General features: G+C 45.0%; 1 protein-coding gene across 1 annotated transcript; it reads right to left on the bottom strand.

Annotated features, from left to right (window-relative positions):
- Positions 1-3356: 3356 nt before the first annotated feature.
- Positions 3357-19781, bottom strand: LOC140377213 (aspartate aminotransferase, cytoplasmic-like). The gene is made up of 9 exons (XM_072462556.1): positions 19463-19781; positions 15920-16101; positions 15321-15444; positions 15127-15239; positions 14662-14766; positions 13619-13769; positions 7307-7472; positions 6438-6580; positions 3357-5670 (listed from the first exon to the last, which is right to left on the bottom strand). The coding sequence occupies exons 1-9, from the start codon at positions 19569-19571 to the stop codon at positions 5531-5533; spliced, it is 1233 nt and encodes a 410-aa protein (XP_072318657.1). The 5' UTR covers positions 19572-19781; the 3' UTR covers positions 3357-5530.
- Positions 19782-19997: the final 216 nt, after the last annotated feature.

The raw sequence follows: 19997 nt of genomic DNA, 5'->3' as shown, positions 1-19997 counted from the left end.
GTGGTTTTGGTACGATGTGACATTAGCGTGTGTGTTTTTCACGTCGCTGGGATTGAAATGCATGAAATGTGAAACGTTACAGTTTTTGGTTTATTTTATTTAACGTTTTTTAAGACGCTGTGAATCGTTGGTTACAGGAAGTTGGGAGAAAGTCGTCGCACGTTGGAAATTGGGGTCGTAAAAGGTTCGACTCGGCGTTTGAGTGGTCGTTACACTGCAAAAAAGAGTCTGCGTTGGGTAAAAAGCCGTTTGAATCTTGACTTGAACTTAAATAGAATTGACTTTTACTTTTGAAGTTTGAGGGAGAATTCAGGCAGATGCTTGAAATAAGAACAGCAAAATGGTCTTAAAATGAATTTGTGTGGAAATATAAAGTAATATCTCAATTTTATTTTGTGTTTTTGAATGATCTTAATAGCGATTTTATTTTGTTTTGTAATTTTTTTCACATTGCGTCAGAAATGTGCTCGAATTAGGTCCTGGGAAAAACTGTAACTGAGCCGTTTTTCAGATCATCACAGTAAAAAATAACAGTTGGGTCATTTAAGGCTGTCAGAAGATTCATCAAAATCAAAATCGCACTTGAATTTTTGTATTATTTTCCCCCTCAAACTAAATATATTGTGTTCTCAGGGCTGCAACAAGTTAATCGTAATGCATCGATTTTGAGATAATTGTCGTTTTCTGGATTATAAACAGACTCCTGAACATGCCACGTGTGGAGAAGACGTTTTGTGACTCGTACGAAGCAGGAATGACATCAAAATGACACAGGACACGTGTAGTTTTAGCGATTTTGATCAAAAAAACTAGTCTTTCTGTAAATTTATTGTATCAGGACGTCCTTGAGCGGGCTCATCTCAACTTAATCTGGGTCAAATTGAGTAAAAATCTGATCTTTACTGCATTTCACGTTCAAAATGACAAATCAAAAGAATAATCGATGGGCAAAATGATTTATTCTGCGTAAAAGCTGCTCTTTAATTGGCCATTTTCAGCCTTTTCTCCCTTTTTTAACGTTCAAACTTTGAACATAATCCTAATATTAAAACATAAATTGCAAAACTAGTCAGAAAAATCAAAGATATTTTTCCCTAATTGTGTTTCATGGGGGAAACTGAAACATTTTGCACTCTTTTCTTTCTCTCGCCTGCTTCACGTGACGTTTGTGTCACATAAATACTTCTTTTCAGTGTTGGAAGTGCAAAACCAGACGCACTTTACATTCAAACTATGAGAACGACGTGTATTCAACGCTATATAAGTCGTAATGTTTGGGTTTACACGTGTTTTGGTGATCAATAACTCTAAAAATATAGTGTTTTTCTTGTGTAATTAAGCGTTACATATTTAATATAAGAACCGTCTTAATAATAAAGGCGCTTCTGTGTTTTGGGACGCTGTAATTGTCTTAAAGGACGCCCAAAAGAGCCGAAATACTTAACTTTACTACACTTTATCCTCGCGTTTGGGAGTCGCACTTCTGAGTCTTAAAACGTGGCTGCGCAGTAGAAACGTGGCGTCTTTAAGTACAAATACTTTGAGCCGCAGCTGAGATTTATTGCAATAAAATCCATTTCAAAGTTGGCGAATAAGACGAGGGCAACGAAAACGATCGAAAGGTTGAAGGTGTTTTCAGACGGAGACGTTGATACGAGGGTTTTGAAAGTCGTTTGTGTTTTGGAATGAGTCTTTTATTTTGGAATGAGTCTTATTTTGGAAAGGACGCTTCAATGTGCCACAAAGTTTATTTTTTTAATTTTTTTAAAAACGATTTTATGAACTAATTTCTCTGTAAATGTTTCTCCGTCTTGGGGAGGTCACGAGGTTGTAGTTTTACATTTTTTGTGAGAAGCGACGTCTTCATTTTACAATTATTCATGATTATTGTTCTTCAAATAATTTTCCACGTCTAATATGTGAGTTTGTGATTGACGGCACTTATTCTAATACAACCTAATCACAATAATCGATTAAACAAAATCGTCTTGGCGTCCCAAGGTTTTTGTCTTTTTTTTATTTTGAAATTTACAATATTTAAATGCTTCTTAAAGTCGTTTTTTGTGGTCTTACATTTTACACATTTTTACTGTTATGTTACAACTGTAAATGACTTCTTTTTTAAATATCTTATGTGTTTTAAACAGTTTATACTAATTATCGCCTCAAACTGAAGCGACTGTTACAACGTCTGATGCTATTTTTGTCTTTGTTGGTGATGATGACGATCACTTAAATGAGAACAGTCCATTTGGATTAAAATGTGTCGTTTCTCATCTGCATCCGCCTCTCGTGCTTTTTAAAGAAATAAGTAAATAAGTAAATGTACTGCACTTTCCCTGTTGTCTTAACGAGTACACAGTCTAAAGTTTGGACATACCTTTTAATTCATTTAGTAAACTGTATTTACATTAACTGTATAAGGAATTATGTAGTAAAAAACATGTTGATTAATCAAAGTAGCCGCTCTTTGGTTTCAATTACATTTACTTAATATTATGACTTTTTTATATTTGAGCGTGATCCTTAGAGGAAGCACAAACTAATGTAGGAAAAATGTGCTATGAACATTTTCCATTGTAGGATTAGAAAGTCTTTTATAGTAATAGTAGTTAGCAGCAGGTGGCTAATGCTAAGGCAGTTTCTCACGGCTAATGCTAAGGCAGTTTCTCACGGCTAATGCTAAGGCAGTTTCTCACGGCTAATGCTAAGGCAGTTTCTCACGGCTAATGCTAAGGCAGTTTCTCACGGCTAATGCTAAGGCAGTTTCTCACGGCTAATGCTAAGGCAGTTTCTCACGGCTAATGCTAAGGCAGTTTCTCACGGCTAATGCTAAGGCAGTTTCTCACGGCTAATGCTAAGGCAGTTTCTCACGGCTAATGCTAACACAGTTTCTCACGGCTAATGCTAACACAGTTTCTCACGGCTAATGCTAACACAGTTTCTCACAGTAGAATTAGCGTTAGCATTGAGACAAACACGTCCCTTTATAAAGACAACGGTATTTTCCTTACAGTTACAGTATTTAATCATTTTAGACTTGGAGAAAACTCCAGAGACAAAATAAGACTTTGTTTGCACGTAGTTTCTTTCTGGTTAATTATTATAGAGTATTTATCATAATTTACACTAAGATTTTGCTAATATTGCATACATCAACTCAACGTCCCACACCACGGCCCCACTTATCGGTCCAAAGATCACACGGGGCCCCCTTATCGGTCCAAAGATCACACGGGGCCCCCTTATCGGTCCAAAGATCACACGGGGCCCCTCATCATGATTCATACTTAAATAATGTGTTTTAAGGCATTTTGCTCATTTAAACATTTTTATAAAGTTGATTTCAAGATCAATTTTCTTTCATGTCTTTATTGTGTGGACAACTTTTACATTGGAACGTTTGGATCCCAAAGTGAGGTCCTAGGCCCCCTAAAGTGATTCAGAGGCACATCAGGGGGCCCTGGACCACACTTTGGGAACCACTGGCATACATTAAACACAAACATGTGATCAGATACAGCTTTTATTCAGGTGAAGTGAAAACCGTTGCATAAGAGCGTGTAACAGCAGTCCCCTGAACACAAGTACACGTCCTCTGAAGCACAAGTACACGTCCTCTGAAGCACAAGTACACGTCCTCTGAAGCACAAGTACACGTCCTCTGAAGCACAAGTACACGTCCTCTGAAGCACAAGTACACGTCATCTGAAGCACAAGTACACGTCCCCTGAAGCACAAGTACACGTCCTCTGAAGCACACGTCCCCTGAAGCACAAGTACACGTCCCCTGAAGTACAAGTACACGTCCTCTGAAGCACAAGTACACGTCCCCTGAACACAAGTACACGTCCCCTGAACACAAGTACACATCCTCTGAAGTACAAGTACACGTCCTCTGAAGCACACGGCCCCTGAAGTACAAGTACACGTCCTCTGAAGCACACGTCCCCTGAAGTACAAGTACACGTCCCCTGAACACAGGTACGCGCCCCCATGAAGTACACGTCCCCTGAAGTACAAGTACACGTCCCCTGAAGTACAAGTACACGTCCCCTGAAGTACAAGTACACGTCCCCTGAAGTACAAGTACGCGCCCCCATGAAGTACACGTCCCCTGAAGTACAAGTACACGTCCCCTGAAGTACAAGTACACGTCCCCTGAAGTACAAGTACACGTCCCCTGAACACAGGTACGCGCCCCCATGAAGTACACGTCCCCTGAAGTACAAGTACACGTCCCCTGAAGTACAAGTACACGTCCCCTGAACACAGGTACGCGCCCCCATGAAGTACACGTCCCCTGAAGTACAAGTACACGTCCCCTGAAGTACAAGTACACGTCCCCTGAAGTACAAGTACACGTCCCCTGAACACAGGTACGCGCCCCCATGAAGTACACGTCCCCTGAAGTACAAGTACACGTCCCCTGAAGTACAAGTACACGTCCCCTGAAGTACAAGTACACGTCCTCTGAAGTACAAGTACACGTCCCCTGAACACAAAGTATGAGCATGTTTTATTCCACAAGTCTGCCAGGACATTATTAAAATGATCTTCTTGTAACAAGTACAAACCGGTAATTGTTCTAAATGAGACATAAAGATGAATATCTGGGAATATGTTCCCAGATATTCATCTCTTCCATCTGAAGACAAATACATTGAGTTTTATGCAGAAAACTCGATGTATTTGTCTTCAGATGGAAGAGTTCCACATTTATTACAACAGCTCATGGTTTGTTGGTCCATAAGTGACACATTTGTTCTAAAGTCAATATTAGACCAAAAATAATGATGACTCTGCGACTTTATAACTGAAATGAAAAACTGTTCATGTGAAGATGATTGAAGATAAAAGAACATTACAGAGGACCGGGACGGACGGAGCATATCGCAATCATAATTTAGAGGAATTTAATGGCAAACATTTTAATTTTGCTACTTTTTCCTTTTACATTGTTAGTTCACGATTCGTTCAAGGACTATTATTATGCATGACTCGCGTTCTTCTTGGGCCTTGACATCCTGCTCTGGAGTAATAATGAGAAGTACAGGTTAGTACGCTCCATCTACTGGCAATAGAGGGAACTACCACGGGGGAAACAAACTAAATATAGCTTTTTTAACGTCACAAATCTTTGACATTTGAAACGGAGTGTCTTTTGAGGCTCAGAGGGAGAAAACCTCATCACCAGGAAGAAGTTAAACGTTATAATGACGTTATTAAAAGCTCCAAAGTTAGTAATATGTGGACTTTAACATTTCCCAATAGACTTCTGGAGGTTTTCAGTTGCGCTTGAACAAAATCTAGAAGCAATATGTGATTATTTATCTTATTTACATGTTTAAACGTTTGTTCAATGTCACACTTAAAATTACAGTATTCCATCCATTTTTATTTAAACTGTCTTAGTGAACAGCAAGGACCAAAAACAAAAAAAGGTGCTTTGTTTCTCTATTTCGCAGTTGTTCCTTCACAGATTGTAGCGCCCCGATTGGCCGAGGCTTTAGGAAGTGGAGGAGCTTTCTTATTGGACGTTGGTGACGGTGTCGTGGATGGACTGGGCCACGTAGTCGATGTTCTTGGAGGTGAGGCCGCACATGTTGATGCGACCGCTGGCCATCAGGTACACGTGCCGCTCCTTCACCATGTACTCCACCTGTTTGGCTGCAGCAGAAGAAGAAACACATGGGTTTTAATACATTTATACCTCTAGATATTTCTTATTTCTGTGTTACAAGGGCCCAAGTATGTCAGCCATCTTGGATTTTCAAAATGGCCGACACCAAAGTGACAAAACTTCACATTTCAGCATATAGATAAGATAGAAGCACAATTTTGATGTCTAAACATGGGTCCAATTCATCAGCTTAACCGCTCCACTAACAGGCCTCAGTCAGTCGCAGAACGAAGCCCCACCAAAATACTGCCATCTACTGGGGATTTATAGGTATTACAAAGACTATAAAGTTGATTTGAAAGGTTTTTTGCTCACATGAACGCAGTATTTCTTGATTTTTTTCTGATTCCACACAAACCGAAACCTTGGTCACGTGACTTTAAATGTATTTATTTAACCAGGAAAACACCCATTGAGATTGAGCTCTCTTTTTCAAGGGGATCTGGCCACGCGGTCAGTGGCACCATGTTTGTAAAGAGAGAGGCACAGTTTCAGTTACATTTAGTCTTTAGTCATACTGAACCAAATGCGTTAAAAGAAACTAAATCTGACCAAGTGTTCCAAGAAGGAGCAAAGAAACTCACTTTGATATGTAGCCAGGATTTTTAAAGAAGAGCCATTCACAAAAATATGAGCTATAAAGAGTGAAAGGATTTAGGACTTATTCCCTCCTCGGCTCTGATTGTTGCTATGGTAACACCTCCACATTTGCCCCCGATACTCGGTGACAATCGGTACAAAGCGTGTAACTCACGGTTGAGTCCGGTGAAGCTGAACATGCCGATCTGAGCCGTGATGTGGTCCCAGGTCCCTGGGGTCCCCAGGGCCAGGAGCTTGGCCCGGAGCTGGTCTCGCATCAGCAGCACTCGGTCCGCCATGGTCTTCACGTTTCCCTGCCTGCACCAGAGCCAACACAAGAAGTGGAGGGGCTTTCTGAAGTACACGTGCTCAGGGCCTGAGCAGTCTAAAGTGAATGTTCAGGGCCACAGCCACAGGGGGGCGCCACATGCTCTGGTGGGCAGTGTCTGGACCAGAGAGAACTAAAGCGGTGTTTATTATTTTAAGTGTTTTAAGTTGCAGTCTCTCTCTGTCTCTCTCTGTCTCTCTCTGTCTGTCTCTCTCTGTCTGTCTCTCTCTCTCTGTCTGTCTCTCTCTCTCTGTCTGTCTGTCTCTCTCTGTCTGTCTCTCTCTGTCTGTCTCTCTCTGTCTGTCTCTCTCTGTCTGTCTCTCTCTGTCTGTCTCTCTCTGTCTGTCTCTCTCTGTCTGTCTCTCTCTGTCTGTCTCTCTCTGTCTGTCTCTCTCTGTCTGTCTCTCTCTGTCTGTCTCTCTCTGTCTGTCTCTCTCTGTCTGTCTCTCTCTGTCTGTCTCTCTCTGTCTGTCTCTCTCTGTCTGTCTCTCTCTGTCTGTCTCTCTCTGTCTGTCTCTCTCTGTCTGTCTCTCTCTGTCTGTCTCTCTCTGTCTGTCTCTCTCTGTCTCCCTCTGTCTCTCGGGACGCCTCTTAAACTTCAATAAACCAGAGTTCAAATGCACCGTCAGGTACGAGTTTGCGCTGTAATCGATTATTGAAATAATAGCGGACTCATTTCAGGCGTCTGCGGTGGGGAAAACGCAGCGTGACTTTACCATTCGGCGAAGAGCTCTGGAGAGTTGAGAGTTTTGCTGACGATGCGCGCGCCCTGAGACGGAGGGTTGGACCAGGTCGTCCTGACGATCTTCTCCATCTGAGACAGGATCCGGGTCAGGTTCTCACTGTCCCGGGCCACGACGGTCAGGTTCCCCACTCTCTCGTCTGCAGAGAAACATGGTGCGGTCAGACAAAGCTGAAAACTCAACTCAAAAAACTCAACTCAACAAGTGTGTCGTCTTTAGTAGCGAGTCAGTAGTCAGTCCCATTTCAGTGACTACGCAATACTTTGTTTTAATTACTTTTCAAAACTTAACTCATTAAAACATTTATTTAGAAGAAAAGTGTTACATTTAGTACTCAACATTTGTGTGATAAAACGGGCGTATTGAATGACAGCAGGGGACTCTGTACATCATGTGAACTGAGGCTCACTGTGGGACAAACTGAAGGACCAGTTCATGTCATGTGACCTATGTGGAATTTAAAACAGTCCAAGTTTGAAAAATATCGGTGAGAGCAAAATGTACATGTGATCCATTTGTAATCTAGGAAGAGGAAATAAGTTTATCATGCAAAACTTAAAGGTGGAATGGACGATTTTTTTCAGCAAATTTTGTATCATATTTCCTCGTTGCGTGGATAAATCATTAGTCCTGTCACGTATCAATCATAAAACGCACCTACCGCTCACCTGCAGCCGCGTCAGGTTCATCCCCATGTTTCCGCGTGCCTAAGCGCATGGATCTATCATAATATAGTTCCCTCAGTGTACGGGGCAAAATGAAGACGGAAAAAGACAGTTCAAGCTGACGCAGAAGTGGACAGAAATCTACGGGAGACGAGAGATGTGATGCGCTCCGTTGCGCTAATAAACAAACGCACGTGTGTGTTGTATCGGTCCACACGGGGGAGTGGCATGTGCACTTCCACCTGCGTTCTCAAATCGCCGAAAAATCGTCCATACCGCCTTTAAGTTCAAATCAGTAATAAAATAAACTTTTGAAAAGGGTCCTTCTTTAGTTTGTCCTGAACTGCAAAATTTTGCCAAACTTTTGTTGAAAACAAGAGTTCTATTTCATCCCTACTGACGCCAGAGGCGGTGCATAAAGCACTGGATGATCATCCTTGCGCATACACAGGTCGAGAATTAATAACAAAAAAGTCACCTTTGACCCCCCGGTGGCTCACGTGAGTCTATATAGTCACGTGACACCGGGAGCTCAGTCCCTTTTCACCTTCTCGCATGCAGGTTGTATACGTGGTTGTTCGGCTAATATTGCTGTTTTCCCACAAAGTTGGTTCGTTTTGCCGCTTGTAGCCTGTTAGCCCTGTGACTGTGGTACAGTCGGTGCAGCGAGTTCGCTCGCCCTCCTGGGGCTGCACAAGCGTGTCGGACCTGTTGCAATAGGAGGTATATTTACGTTGTTTTCTACGACTGGTAAGTACCCCTTTAATGCATTTCGCCGTAGCCGTGCGCTCGGTTTTTTGTTGAATTTGAACCGTACAATTGTACCGGTTCTGTGTTTATCCGTGAGCTAAAGCCGGTTGTTTGGTTTACTGATACAGCCGTGCGGCTCTAAGTTCTAACTATAGCCGTGTTCGGGTCATTAGTTCTGAACTGCTTTGTTTTCAGCCAGTTACACACCAGCGGTGGCGTTTTCGGCTCGACCTGGTGGTTACATGTAGCTGGTTTTGTGTTTACATTGGGTCATTAGCTCAGTCTGATCCCGCACGTCTCATTCACATAGCGGGTCATTAGTGGCGTTCCCTGCTCGACCTGACCCCGCGGTGTCCCCTCATATAGCGGGTCGCTAGTGGCGTTCCGCTCGACCCGACTCTATTGGCTCCGGTCTTATCATGCTGGAGTCCCTGTGCTGCCGGTCCTGCCTGGCGCCGCTGCAGCCTGACGATGGGCATGATCTCTGCCCTGCTTGTCTTGGAGTGGATCATCTTCGGGAGGCACTCTCCGATGATGCTTGCTCCAACTGTTCGGTTATGCCCCGGTCTGTGCGCGTGGCGCGCTTGGCGGCTTTCGAGGACGCTTCAGACTGGTTGTCTGTGGCGCCTCCGAGTCAGTTACCAGCTGGCCAGACTGGGGGTCTCAAGCGGCCGTCCACGGCTACTCAAGGCGGCCCCCCATTTAAGAAAAAGAAGGGCACCCTCGAGCGCCTTCTTTCGGCGCCAGGCTGCAGCGTCCCACTTTGCAGTTCCTCCCTCGGAGGAGTACATTAAGGAACTGCATGCCTGTTGGACAGACCCAAAGGCATTTTTGAGGCCTACTTCAGATGGCAGGGTTTTGGCACTGATGCAGGATCCTCAGAAGCTTGGCCTGGGACATATGCCGGCAGTGGAGCCGGCTATTGCCTCCCTCATCGTCCGCCCAGAGGAGACTTTACGGACTAATGCCCGGTGTCCACGACCACAGTGCCGGGTTACAGGCGACCTTCTGTGTAAGGCGTACGACATGGGAGCTCGTATGGGTCGCATTGGGAACTCATTGTCTCATTTAATGCTTGGCCTGTCGGTTTCCCTTGAGACGGTGCCAGTGGACCAACCAACACATGGGCTGGTTGATGCCTCCTTGCAGGCTTTTGCCCGCATGTCAAGGGAACTAGGGCGACTGCTCTCTACATTAGTGCAAGCTCGCCGCCAAGTATGGCTGGCACAGTCTCCGCTCTCTGAGGCCAGTAGGAAGACCTTGAGGGGTGTTCCAGTTCTTCCCGGAGAACTATTTGGCCCGGCCGCCCTGGAGGCTCTAGAGCGCACGGCCCAGGCTTGCCATACACGGCAACAGTTGGCGGGGCTTCATAGGCGGGGGTCTCATCGACCGGCTCAGGCCGCCCCTCCCGTTTATTTACGGAGATACACACCACCGCCCCATCATGGCTCAGACTTGCAACAGGCCTCAAGATTTGGATTTCGTCCGTCCCGTTCCTCACAGCCCGGCCGTGGCCCCCACAAACCCGGGCGGGGTCGAGGGGCCTCCAGATGAGGCCACAGGGCCGGCGGTAGGACATTTTTCCCCAGGACAGCTGGAGTACTGGACGGCTCACTCCCCAGATATTTGGGTGCTGGCCACGCTGTCCGAAGGGTATCGTCTGCAGTTCCGCCGCCGGCCTCCTGTTCCTGGTCGGATCCGAATCACTGTTATTCAGGATTCGGCCAAGGCGCAGGCGCTCTCTCAGGAGATTCGCACCTTGCTGGACAAGGGGGCGATAGTTCCTGTGGACCCCCTGCTGGATCCAGGGGGCTTTTATTCCCGTTATTTTTTAGTACCCAAGAAGACGGGCGATTTACGCCCAGTTCTGGACCTCAGGGGTCTAAATATGTTTTTAAAAGGTACTCCCTTTCAGAATGTTGGCGGTCAGACAAGTGCTCCAGGCGATCTCCCCAGGCGACTGGTTCACAACAGTATTTTCATGTCCCCATTGCACCGCCACATTGGAAGTTTCTCCGCTTTGCTTTCCGGGGAGAACACTTCCAGTTCAGGGTCCTGCCATTCGGGTTATCTCTGTCCCCTCGAGTGTTTACAAGGTGCGTCGCTGCAGCCTTGTCCCCCTTGCAGGCCCAGGAGTTGCGGATTCTGCCCTATCTGGACGACTGGCTCATTTGTGCGCCCAGCCACGAGCAGGTGCTTCAAGATACAGAGACTGTGCTCAGGCACGTGGCCAACTTGAGGCTGCGGGTGAACTTGGCAAAGAGCTGCCTTGTGCTGTCACAGGTAGCAACTTTCCTCGGCATGGTCCTCGACTCCCATACAGCGACTGCACGCCCTTCGCCCAAGCGGGTGGACGATATTTTGGGAATGTTGCGGGACTTTCGACAGGGGAGTTCTCTTCCCTACGTCTTGTTCCTAAGCCTCTTGGGCAAGCTGACTGCGGCCGCAACGGTGGTTCCTCTGGGGCTGCTGTCTTTGCGCCCCCTTCAGATGTGGCTCAACAGCCTACACCTGGACCCCACACGTTAGGATCACAGGCGGCAGCGGCTACCCGTATCTCCCCAATGCCGGGTGTCTATGCAGGTGGCGGAACGAGGCCTTTATGACACAGGGAGTTCCGCTGGGGCTTCTTCCTTCCAGACGGGAGGTTGTGTACACCGACGCATCCCTCCTAGGCTGGGGTGCGACATGGCAGGCACGGATGGTGCAAGGGTCATGGTCCCAGAGGCAGAGCAGGCTGCACATCAATGTGCTGGAGTTCTTGGCTGTCGAGCTAGCGCTGCACCATTTCTTGCCACACCTGCGCGGCCGTCATGTCATGGTACGGTCCGACAACACCAGTGTGGTTTTTCACATAAATCACCAGGGCGGCACTGGGTCGGTGACCCTGTTCAGGATTGCACAACAAGTCCTGACTTGGGCTACCCCGCGCCTTGCCAGTCTGAGCGCTGTTCACATTCCGGGGGTTTGGAATGTGTCCGCGGACTTCCTGTCTCGCCATCGGCCGCTGCCGGGGGACTGGCAGCTTCACCCGGAGGTGGTGAGGGACATTTGGGAGACCTTCGGCAGGGCACAGGTGGATCTTTTTGCCTCCCGCGACGCGACACACTGCCCTCAGTGGGTCTCGCTGGCGGACAGGGCCAGCCCACTGGGTCAGGACGCACTGGCTCACGACTGGCCGAGGACGATGCTTTATGCATTTCCCCCTTCTCAGGGTCTTTCAGGAGGGCCACAGTCTTCTGCTTGTGGCCCCGTTTTGGCCAGGGAGGGCATGGTTTCCTTTGCTGCGCAGGCTCTCCTGCGGCACAGCGAGACGTCTCCCCCCCAGGCGGGATCTCCTCTCTCAACTAGGGGGTCAGATTCTGCACCCCAATCCCGAGCGCCTGAAGCTCTGGGTATGGCCGCTGCAGGGCCCGGCCTGACCTTCTCGAGGTACGCCAGGAAAATTCGGAACACAATAAGCAATGCTCGTGCCCGGTCTACCCGTTCTGTATTCCTGCAAGTGGAAACTGTTTGACGCCTGGTGTCGCAAAAGCGGGGAGGATCCAGTGCATTGTGCTGTGTCAACGGTGCTCGCATTCCTGCAGGGGCTACTTGGCCAGGGGCGCTCTCCATCTACCCTGAAGGTATACATTGCCGCAATTTCTTGTGGGCATGTGGGGTGGAATGGTTTCTCGGTTGGCCGTAACCAAGATATTTCCCTTTTTCTAAAGGGTGCTCGGCGTTTGCATCCGCCGGCCCGGTCTGTGGCCCCGGCGTGGGACCTGTCCCTGGTGCTGGAGGCGTTGCCATCCTCTCCATTTGAGCCTCTGTCGCAGGTTGACCTTAAATGGCTGTCAATGAAGACGGCATTCCTTCTGGCGATGGCCTCTGCGAAGCGGGTGAGTGAGCTCCAGGCTTTGTCCGTGGCAGACTCCTGTTTTCGTTGGCACCCCGGCAACTCTGGGGTTTCCCTTTGGCCGAATATAGATTTTGTTCCAAAGGTGATTTTGTCGGAGGGGCACAACCGGCCGCTACAACTTGCACGTTTTGGTGCGGGATCTGCAGATCCTGTCCGTGCGCTTGAGGCATATGTGCGTGCTACAGCAATGATACGCAAATCTGAGAGCCTGTTTGTTTGTTTTGCCGGCCCGCGCAAGGGCCAGGCTCTGTCCAAACAGCGTCTCGCGCGCTGGATTGTTGATGTAATCACGGAAGCCTATACTCGACAAGGGCGACCGTTGCCGTCCGGGGTGAGGTGCCACTCTACAAGGGGGCTCTCAACTTCGTGGGCCGCTATGAACGGGGTGTCCTTGGACGTGGTCTGTGCGGCGGCCTCTTGGACATCCCCGAATACATTTGCAAGATTCTACAGAGTGAATGTGGTTTCTCCACAACCGCTGGAAGAGGTTCTCCGGCAACACTCTTTTGCGTCCCATTGAGGTATGGTTTTGTCTATTCCTCGGGACCCTGCTGGTATTCGTCATCCAGTGCTTTATGCACCGCCTCTGGCGGTCAGTAGGGATGAAATAGAACGAGAGTTACGACTGTAACTACGGTTCTATGAATCCCGGATGACCGCCAGAGCATCCGGTCCCTCGGAATTCTCGTGCTTTGCGAGAAGGTTTCCAGGGACTGAGCTCCCGGTGTCACGTGACTATATAGACTCACGTGAGCCACCGGGGGGTCAAAGGTGACTTTTTTGTTATTAATTCTCGACCTGTGTATGCGCAAGGATGATCATCCAGTGCTTTATGCACCGCCTCTGGCGGTCATCCGGGATTCATAGAACCGTAGTTACAGTCGTAACTCTCGTTTCCAGCAATGATTTTGTCTAAACATTATATTCAGTGGCCCGGGTGTTTGGTCTAAAGCGGCACAGGAGACTCACTGTAGAGGCCGAAGTTCTTGGAGAAGGACTGAGCCACTAACAGCTCGAATCCCAGAGAGACAAAGTAACGAATGGCCCAAGCGTCTTTCTCCAAACTCCCGGAGGCAAAACCCTGATAAGCCGAGTCGAAGAACACAAACAGGTTCCTCCTCTGGAGACACAAGTAACACCACAAAGGATTAGTTTAAACCATAACTCACATTTATCATTGATATGTTGATGCACTAGAATTGGCAGTTGAACGTTTATTTGGCTGATTATACTTGAGTAAGTCTATGTGATCCCTCATTTGTCCAGAGTGTTTTATTGTAGAAAAAGATTCAGTTGTAGACATCTGGACACTGTTTAAGAAAAACTATGTTTCCACTCTCATCCAAAAGTCATTTTCAATCTGTGGACCTAGTCTGAGAACTCTGGTATTTCTCCTGCTCTGGGCTGCCAAACGTCTTGTTTTTCAAAAACAGTGTCGAGATGACCAGAACTGAAACTCTGTCTATGATACTTTTGAGTGGATTTAAAAGTGATTTAAGTTTTTGGCTGTATAAGAGACACAGGATTAATACAGAGCTCTGGATCAACTGCTGCACAGACACGTCCACAGTGAAGTACATGGAGCAGGATGTTTAGTCATTTAACTGTTCTTGTATTGGTTCCATATCTCTTTATGTACCTCTCTCCTTATTTAACCTTTACAGAATTAAGGAAAGAAATGTGCGTTTTTTCTTAAATATTTAATTAATTTGTTTGTCTATTTATTTAACATGTTCAATGTATTCATAAACATTTCTGTAGATGTACTAAAATGAGTCTAAAGAGCTCTTTTTAATCTGCGGTCCCTGAACAGATGTTACACAGTGACACTAACATAAAAAGGTTTCAGAAAGTGAAACGGCTTTCTTCTTGTTTACAGTATATACACATCTATAAAGGCTGTAAATGAGGCAGAACTAACGTAGTGATGAGAGGCTCAAACTCAGTTACTTTAAGAACAGTTCTCCTTCAGGGCTAAAAAGAACAGATTGTTATAAATGGATGATAATGACCTTCATGATCTCTGCGATCTTCTTCCACTCGTCCGGTGTGGGGTCGGTGCCGGTCGGGTTGTGAGCGCAGGCATGAAGCACAAAGATCGAATGTTCTGGTGCTTTCTGTCAAATGAAAATAAAGTGTTTATTCAATGTCCTGATCAAATACACAGCTTAAAGGACACGATCTGCACCATGTGTGTTGTTTTTCACCTTAAAACATACTCTTGATTCCCTTTACTTTGGCATCTCATGTTTTAAACCATCACCAAACTTGTATTTCTCCCTCAAAAACACATTCATTACAACTGCATGCCTTTGTAATTCCCTCTGTGGCCAGTAGATGGCGCGCCAACACAAATCCTGATGAGGGAAACACCTGACTACTAAAAGCCGGCATTACTTCATTTTAAACAGATTTTTTTTAAGTTCTAGAACAAATAATGCATCATATTCTTTTAACCGCATGAACAAACCACTGACCTCCAGATCGTCCACGAGTCCGTCCAGGTCCAGGCCGCGCTTCTTGCCGTCCCAATAATGATACGGACGGATGTCTTTGAACCCGGCATCAGCGAAGACGCCGTTGTGGTTCTCTGGAAGTGGACGGTTTACGTGTTAAAGACGGCAGTTAAATCAAACGTTCCCGTGTCCCTCTAAACACTCTAAACACTGACCCCACGTGGGCGCAGAGACGTAAACCGGAGTGGACGTGTTGTTGGTGCCGTTGTACCAGCGCCGGAGGAAATCTGCCCCGATCCTCAGAGCTCCGGTGCCTCCCAGACACTGCACCGCGCCCACCTGCCACAAACCAGTGACAAACATGTTTTTAGTAAGATCTAGTTTACTCAAATACTAAATAAGATGTATTTTTTTAATCTAATGTGTCAACAAAATGAAGCAAGACATGTAAACCTAGCTCGATCCATGTTTTCACACATGAAATGCTGCGTTATTTGAAAACATGACACATTGAAAATCTTGTAATACACGTTTAAACGGCCCGACTGTCCAGCCTGAGGTGCAGATCCACCATTATTTACCTTTCCTCGTCTCTGCCCAGGTTTGTTTATTCCATACAGTGTTTCTCTTTGAACTCACGCTAGGCTTTTTGAACCGTATCGTTTGTTAACATGTCGCACTGGAGCTGGAGGAATAAGACCTAGTGACTAGTGTTTTGTGCTTTTACAGGAGAACACATGTTGTGATGTCATCTGCATAGCCTCTAAAGCTATAGTTTGTGTGGTGCATTTGCCCCCTGGTGGCCGTTACTCACCCGGTTCTCGCTGATGGCCGGGCTGTCGTCTCCTAGAGCCACTTTGGAGGCGGCGGACCTGAACTCGGGCAGTCCCAGGATGGGCAGGTACTCGTGGTTCAAGCTCTCGTCCTCCACGATCAGACGCTCCACCTTCTTCACCACCGGCAGCACCCACGGCAGGCAGTCGTCTGTACGGTACGCTGCCAGGGACAAACAACACGCAACAGGATTTTAGAGCAATGGAATCACTCAAATAAATATTTATTTTTAATGATCAGGAATATTTTTAAAACAGAAGCAGAAATAATACACATTTTAATCCTGGCATGTTTTTATAGCATTCCTTTAGAACAATTGTTTTTTCTCTCTTTACTTTTCATGCGTGTGACTTTTGAGACCAATAGACAATAAAAAATAATCTTATCTTTTCCAAATTTTTCACCCCTGAATCAAAATATTGAATTGCAATTTTTTGGATGTTTGCAGGTTCTTCCCCAACTGAGCATGTGCAGAGGAGAAGAGAAGAAACAGCAGCGCCATGTTCAACAGACTTAAAAATGATCTTTTAGAGACAAGTCTTTTAGATAAGGCTCTATTCACGTTTATAATGATTAGACTTTAGTTAGAAATACAAGCTGCATTTTAATAACAGAGCGCTAATAATCACATAGAACGTGCAATGAATTGGTCGGTGAAGTGAACCTATTTAGTCCATCCAGGATCATTTACACGTTCAGGAGAGTTCAACTCATATTTTTACGTGCAAATGTTATCCACTAAATTGATGACCCGTCTATACATGTCATGCACTCTTCTGACTTCAGAGCATGTTTGTACAGATCTAAACTACATGGTTAAGGCGGGCGAAATATAAATATAATTTCAATTTCAAAAGATTTTTTCTTCCGGGTTTTCACAAAACGGACCACGGGAGGAGAGGGGGGGGGGCGTGCATATGAGTGTAACAGTAGATATAGCGTGTTTTGCTTTGGTAGAATTGACGCTTCTAAGTGTCTAACAGACTCTAAAACACATACAAAAAGACCTTTTACAACAAAGACCGCAGCATTATCAAATAAAAATGTATACATGTAATATTCTCTATCTCGAAGCCTTTAGTCACCATATTTCAACCTTCATTTGGTCAAAATGTATTCAAATTGTCTCATGGTACAATAGAAATAATCATTTGACTAGTGGAATACTAAAATAATTGTTTAGTCTGTATCATCTAGTGTGTACATAAGTCTGTGGTAGCGCAGTAAAGCGAGTATTAAGCTTTGACTGAGGAATCTGGGGTTAAACTGAATGAGACACTAAGCTTCTTTACATTCCACTGATCCAGTATATTTCAATTATTGAGCCGGGAGTCGTGTTGCAGCAAGAGCCACTGCCGCAAAGAAACACAAACTCTGTACACTGTATTGCTGTGGTCATGGTATTCTCACGTTCAAATTATAATTTAAAGCGGCCCAAATTAGCCTCGTCTTTTCTATAACGGGCAAAACTGAGTAGGGATGGACAATACTTTTGTCATTATCGATTTGGGGCTAAAGTGGTTTCCGGGGCTGCCTCAGTATGCGTGTGCTCATGTGTCATTCCCAGGAACTTTTGTTTGTTGCAGCCAATGCTTTTTCTGGGGGGGATAGTAAACTAGTCAAACAATTATTTCTACTGTACATTGAGAGTTTTAAACACATTTTTAATCAAATAAAAGGCTTAAATATGTTGACTGAAGGCTTCTAGATGGAGAATATGTATGAATAAAGTTGATTGATGGACACCATCTTCACTATGAAAGTATTTGTTTTAATCCCAACTAGAGATTGACAATATGCTTATTTCATTCATTGATTGATCTTCTGATTTGTATAATTAGGAAGCTTTTAAGTGTGTGCGAGTGACACTTATATTCAACTCCTGAAGAACTCCATGAATCCTGTATCGAGTGTCACACATTCAAAGTCCTGCTGCGGCAGAGACAAGGGGCACAACAAGGTCAATGCAGCTGCCGGGCCTGCACCCTCTTACACAGACTACATGTCCGGATATACTTTAAAACTAGGTCTAAACAAAGACAAAATTAGAGCTAAAATGGGACTGTACATCACAAATTCCCTACATGTTGCACAGAGAAGATATTGCTGGTCCGATAAAGCGTTTCTCTTTATAAAGGTCAGGTCACATGAGCTCAATGTGACCTGCTATTGCTGCTGTAAACAAACTGACCCGCAGCGTGCGACCAATAACGCTATAACACAAATACTGGCCTCAAGAGAAGGGGTAAAAAAACATACTATTACGCAAGTTATCCCTACATTCTCTCCACTTCCAAAAACAGATGTACAGTTTAAGAAAAATGTTCTGAATTGAATAAATGTGAGTGTTTCAAAGCCTCTGTGGCTATGAGGGGGATTTTGGCAACAAGATGTCAAAAATGTATACTATATTTTAATGTTATTACTACTGTATGTATTTATTACTACTGTATGTATTTATTTTTTATTTAACCATTTTATTTTATTCCCCCCCTCCATTCTCTATTAAGATATGTGAGGAGTTTTTGTTAAGAGTTTTTTGTTTTGTTCATAAGAGTTCTATTAAGTGTGAGTGTGTTTTTTGAAACTTCCTATAATCTGTACTTTCCTCCTGTTTCTACTGCGATGTAACAAAAAAATTCCCCTTGTGTGGATATTAAAGGATTATCTTATCTTATCTGATTTATTTTATTTATTTTGTGATTATATTGTAACACATGAGTTACTGTGTCCAAGTTTTCTCCTTTGTGAATCCATATCATTTGTTTACAAGTTCAAATAATCAAGAATAGATGAGAAACGTGTTTGTGACAGTATGGTGAGGATTATAGCATTTTAAAGAACTAAGCAGTCACGAGACGAGGTCAGGCTTTCCCCAAATCCCCTTCACTGCACACAAACATCAGAGCTGCAGCTGTCACAAACTCTGGGCTAATTCACTGGTGCTAGCTTCCATGTTAGCATGTTGCGAAGGTCAAACCCTAAACAAAGACCATAAACAGCCATAAAATCATTAACATTTGATTGGGGGATGTAAAAAGTTGCAGTGATAAATGAGATTCAAGTGCTAACCCACGAGCCGTAGTTCTCCCATTCATTCTGACAGGCAAGAAAGACTTAGCATTAGCCTTGGCATTTTGCTCTGGGAAGTTGCTATGTTTTCACCCATCACTTGCTTATTTATTTAAATGATGTTAGAAAAGAGCAAAGAGTGTTATAGTGTTACCAATAACTGATTAAGTTAAAGTTAAATGGAAAGTCTCTTTGTTTTTGCCTTAGTCATTGAAAATATGACAGTTCTAATGTTATTGTCACTGTTTCCATTTTAAATCCTCACAAAATATGTAATCGTTACTTGCATTTAAACCTTTCGTCAATTCTAAAGCGAGCCATAACATTACTTTGACAATTAAACTCATATTTGTTCATTAAATGTGCATAAACTACCTTCATTTGGACGAGATGCCTAGGCTTCAGTGAGCGCTCGTTAGCTTAGCATTAGCTTAGCATTAGCTTCCCTTACCTCCGACTCCCAGGTTCACCTTCTGCGGATGCGAGTCTTCCCTGAAATCGGCCGTGAGTTTGAAGACAGCCACCGGCGGGGCTTGAGGCACGTCTGCGAACAACGACATGGCGGCGGGAGACGTGTGTGGACGCTCGCGGTGAAAACAGCGGACGTGTGCAAGATGAGGCGGAAGACACACCGAGTGTTAGCTGAGCGCGGTGGCCGGAGGAGGGAGCGGGAGACGCGGGGAGCAGATCAACCTTCAGCCGCTGCAGGACGGACACGAGCGGGTGTGAGCGCAGGCAGCCAATGGGAGAGCACGTACGGAGGGGGGCGTTGACAGCCAGCCAATCAGAATGCACTACAATAAAAAGAGAAAGTTTGGTCATAAATCATCAATTTATTGTTGGTTTAGACATAATCGGAAATAGACAATAGATAAGGCCTACTAATAAAAACATAACTCTGTAACCTATATCGCAGTATTTATATAATCAATCAAAGTATTTAGTATAAGTCTGCATTTTATCTTATTTAGTTACTTACTTAGTTA

This window comes from Eucyclogobius newberryi, unplaced genomic scaffold (genome assembly GCF_026437365.1).
Source record: "Eucyclogobius newberryi isolate DKJ021-1_F unplaced genomic scaffold, fEucNew1.0.hap1 SCAF_4, whole genome shotgun sequence".
In the NCBI taxonomy this organism is placed as follows: domain Eukaryota; kingdom Metazoa; phylum Chordata; class Actinopteri; order Gobiiformes; family Gobiidae; genus Eucyclogobius; species Eucyclogobius newberryi.
The sequence above is the reverse complement of the archived record's forward strand: the minus strand, read 5'-3'. Positions and strand labels throughout refer to the sequence as shown.

Excerpts from the sequence above, each read along its gene's own strand:
- LOC140377213 (XM_072462556.1), bottom strand. The coding sequence starts at position 19,571 with ATGTCGTTGTTCGCAGACGTGCCTCAAGCCCCGCCGGTGGCTGTCTTC. Across the intron at positions 15,240-15,320 it reads CGTCTCTGCGCCCACGTGGG|AGAACCACAACGGCGTCTTC; the intron begins GTCAGTGTTTAG and ends GTCCACTTCCAG. Across the intron at positions 7,473-13,618 it reads CAAGAACTTCGGCCTCTACA|ACGAGAGAGTGGGGAACCTG; the intron begins GTGAGTCTCCTG and ends GTTTCTCTGCAG.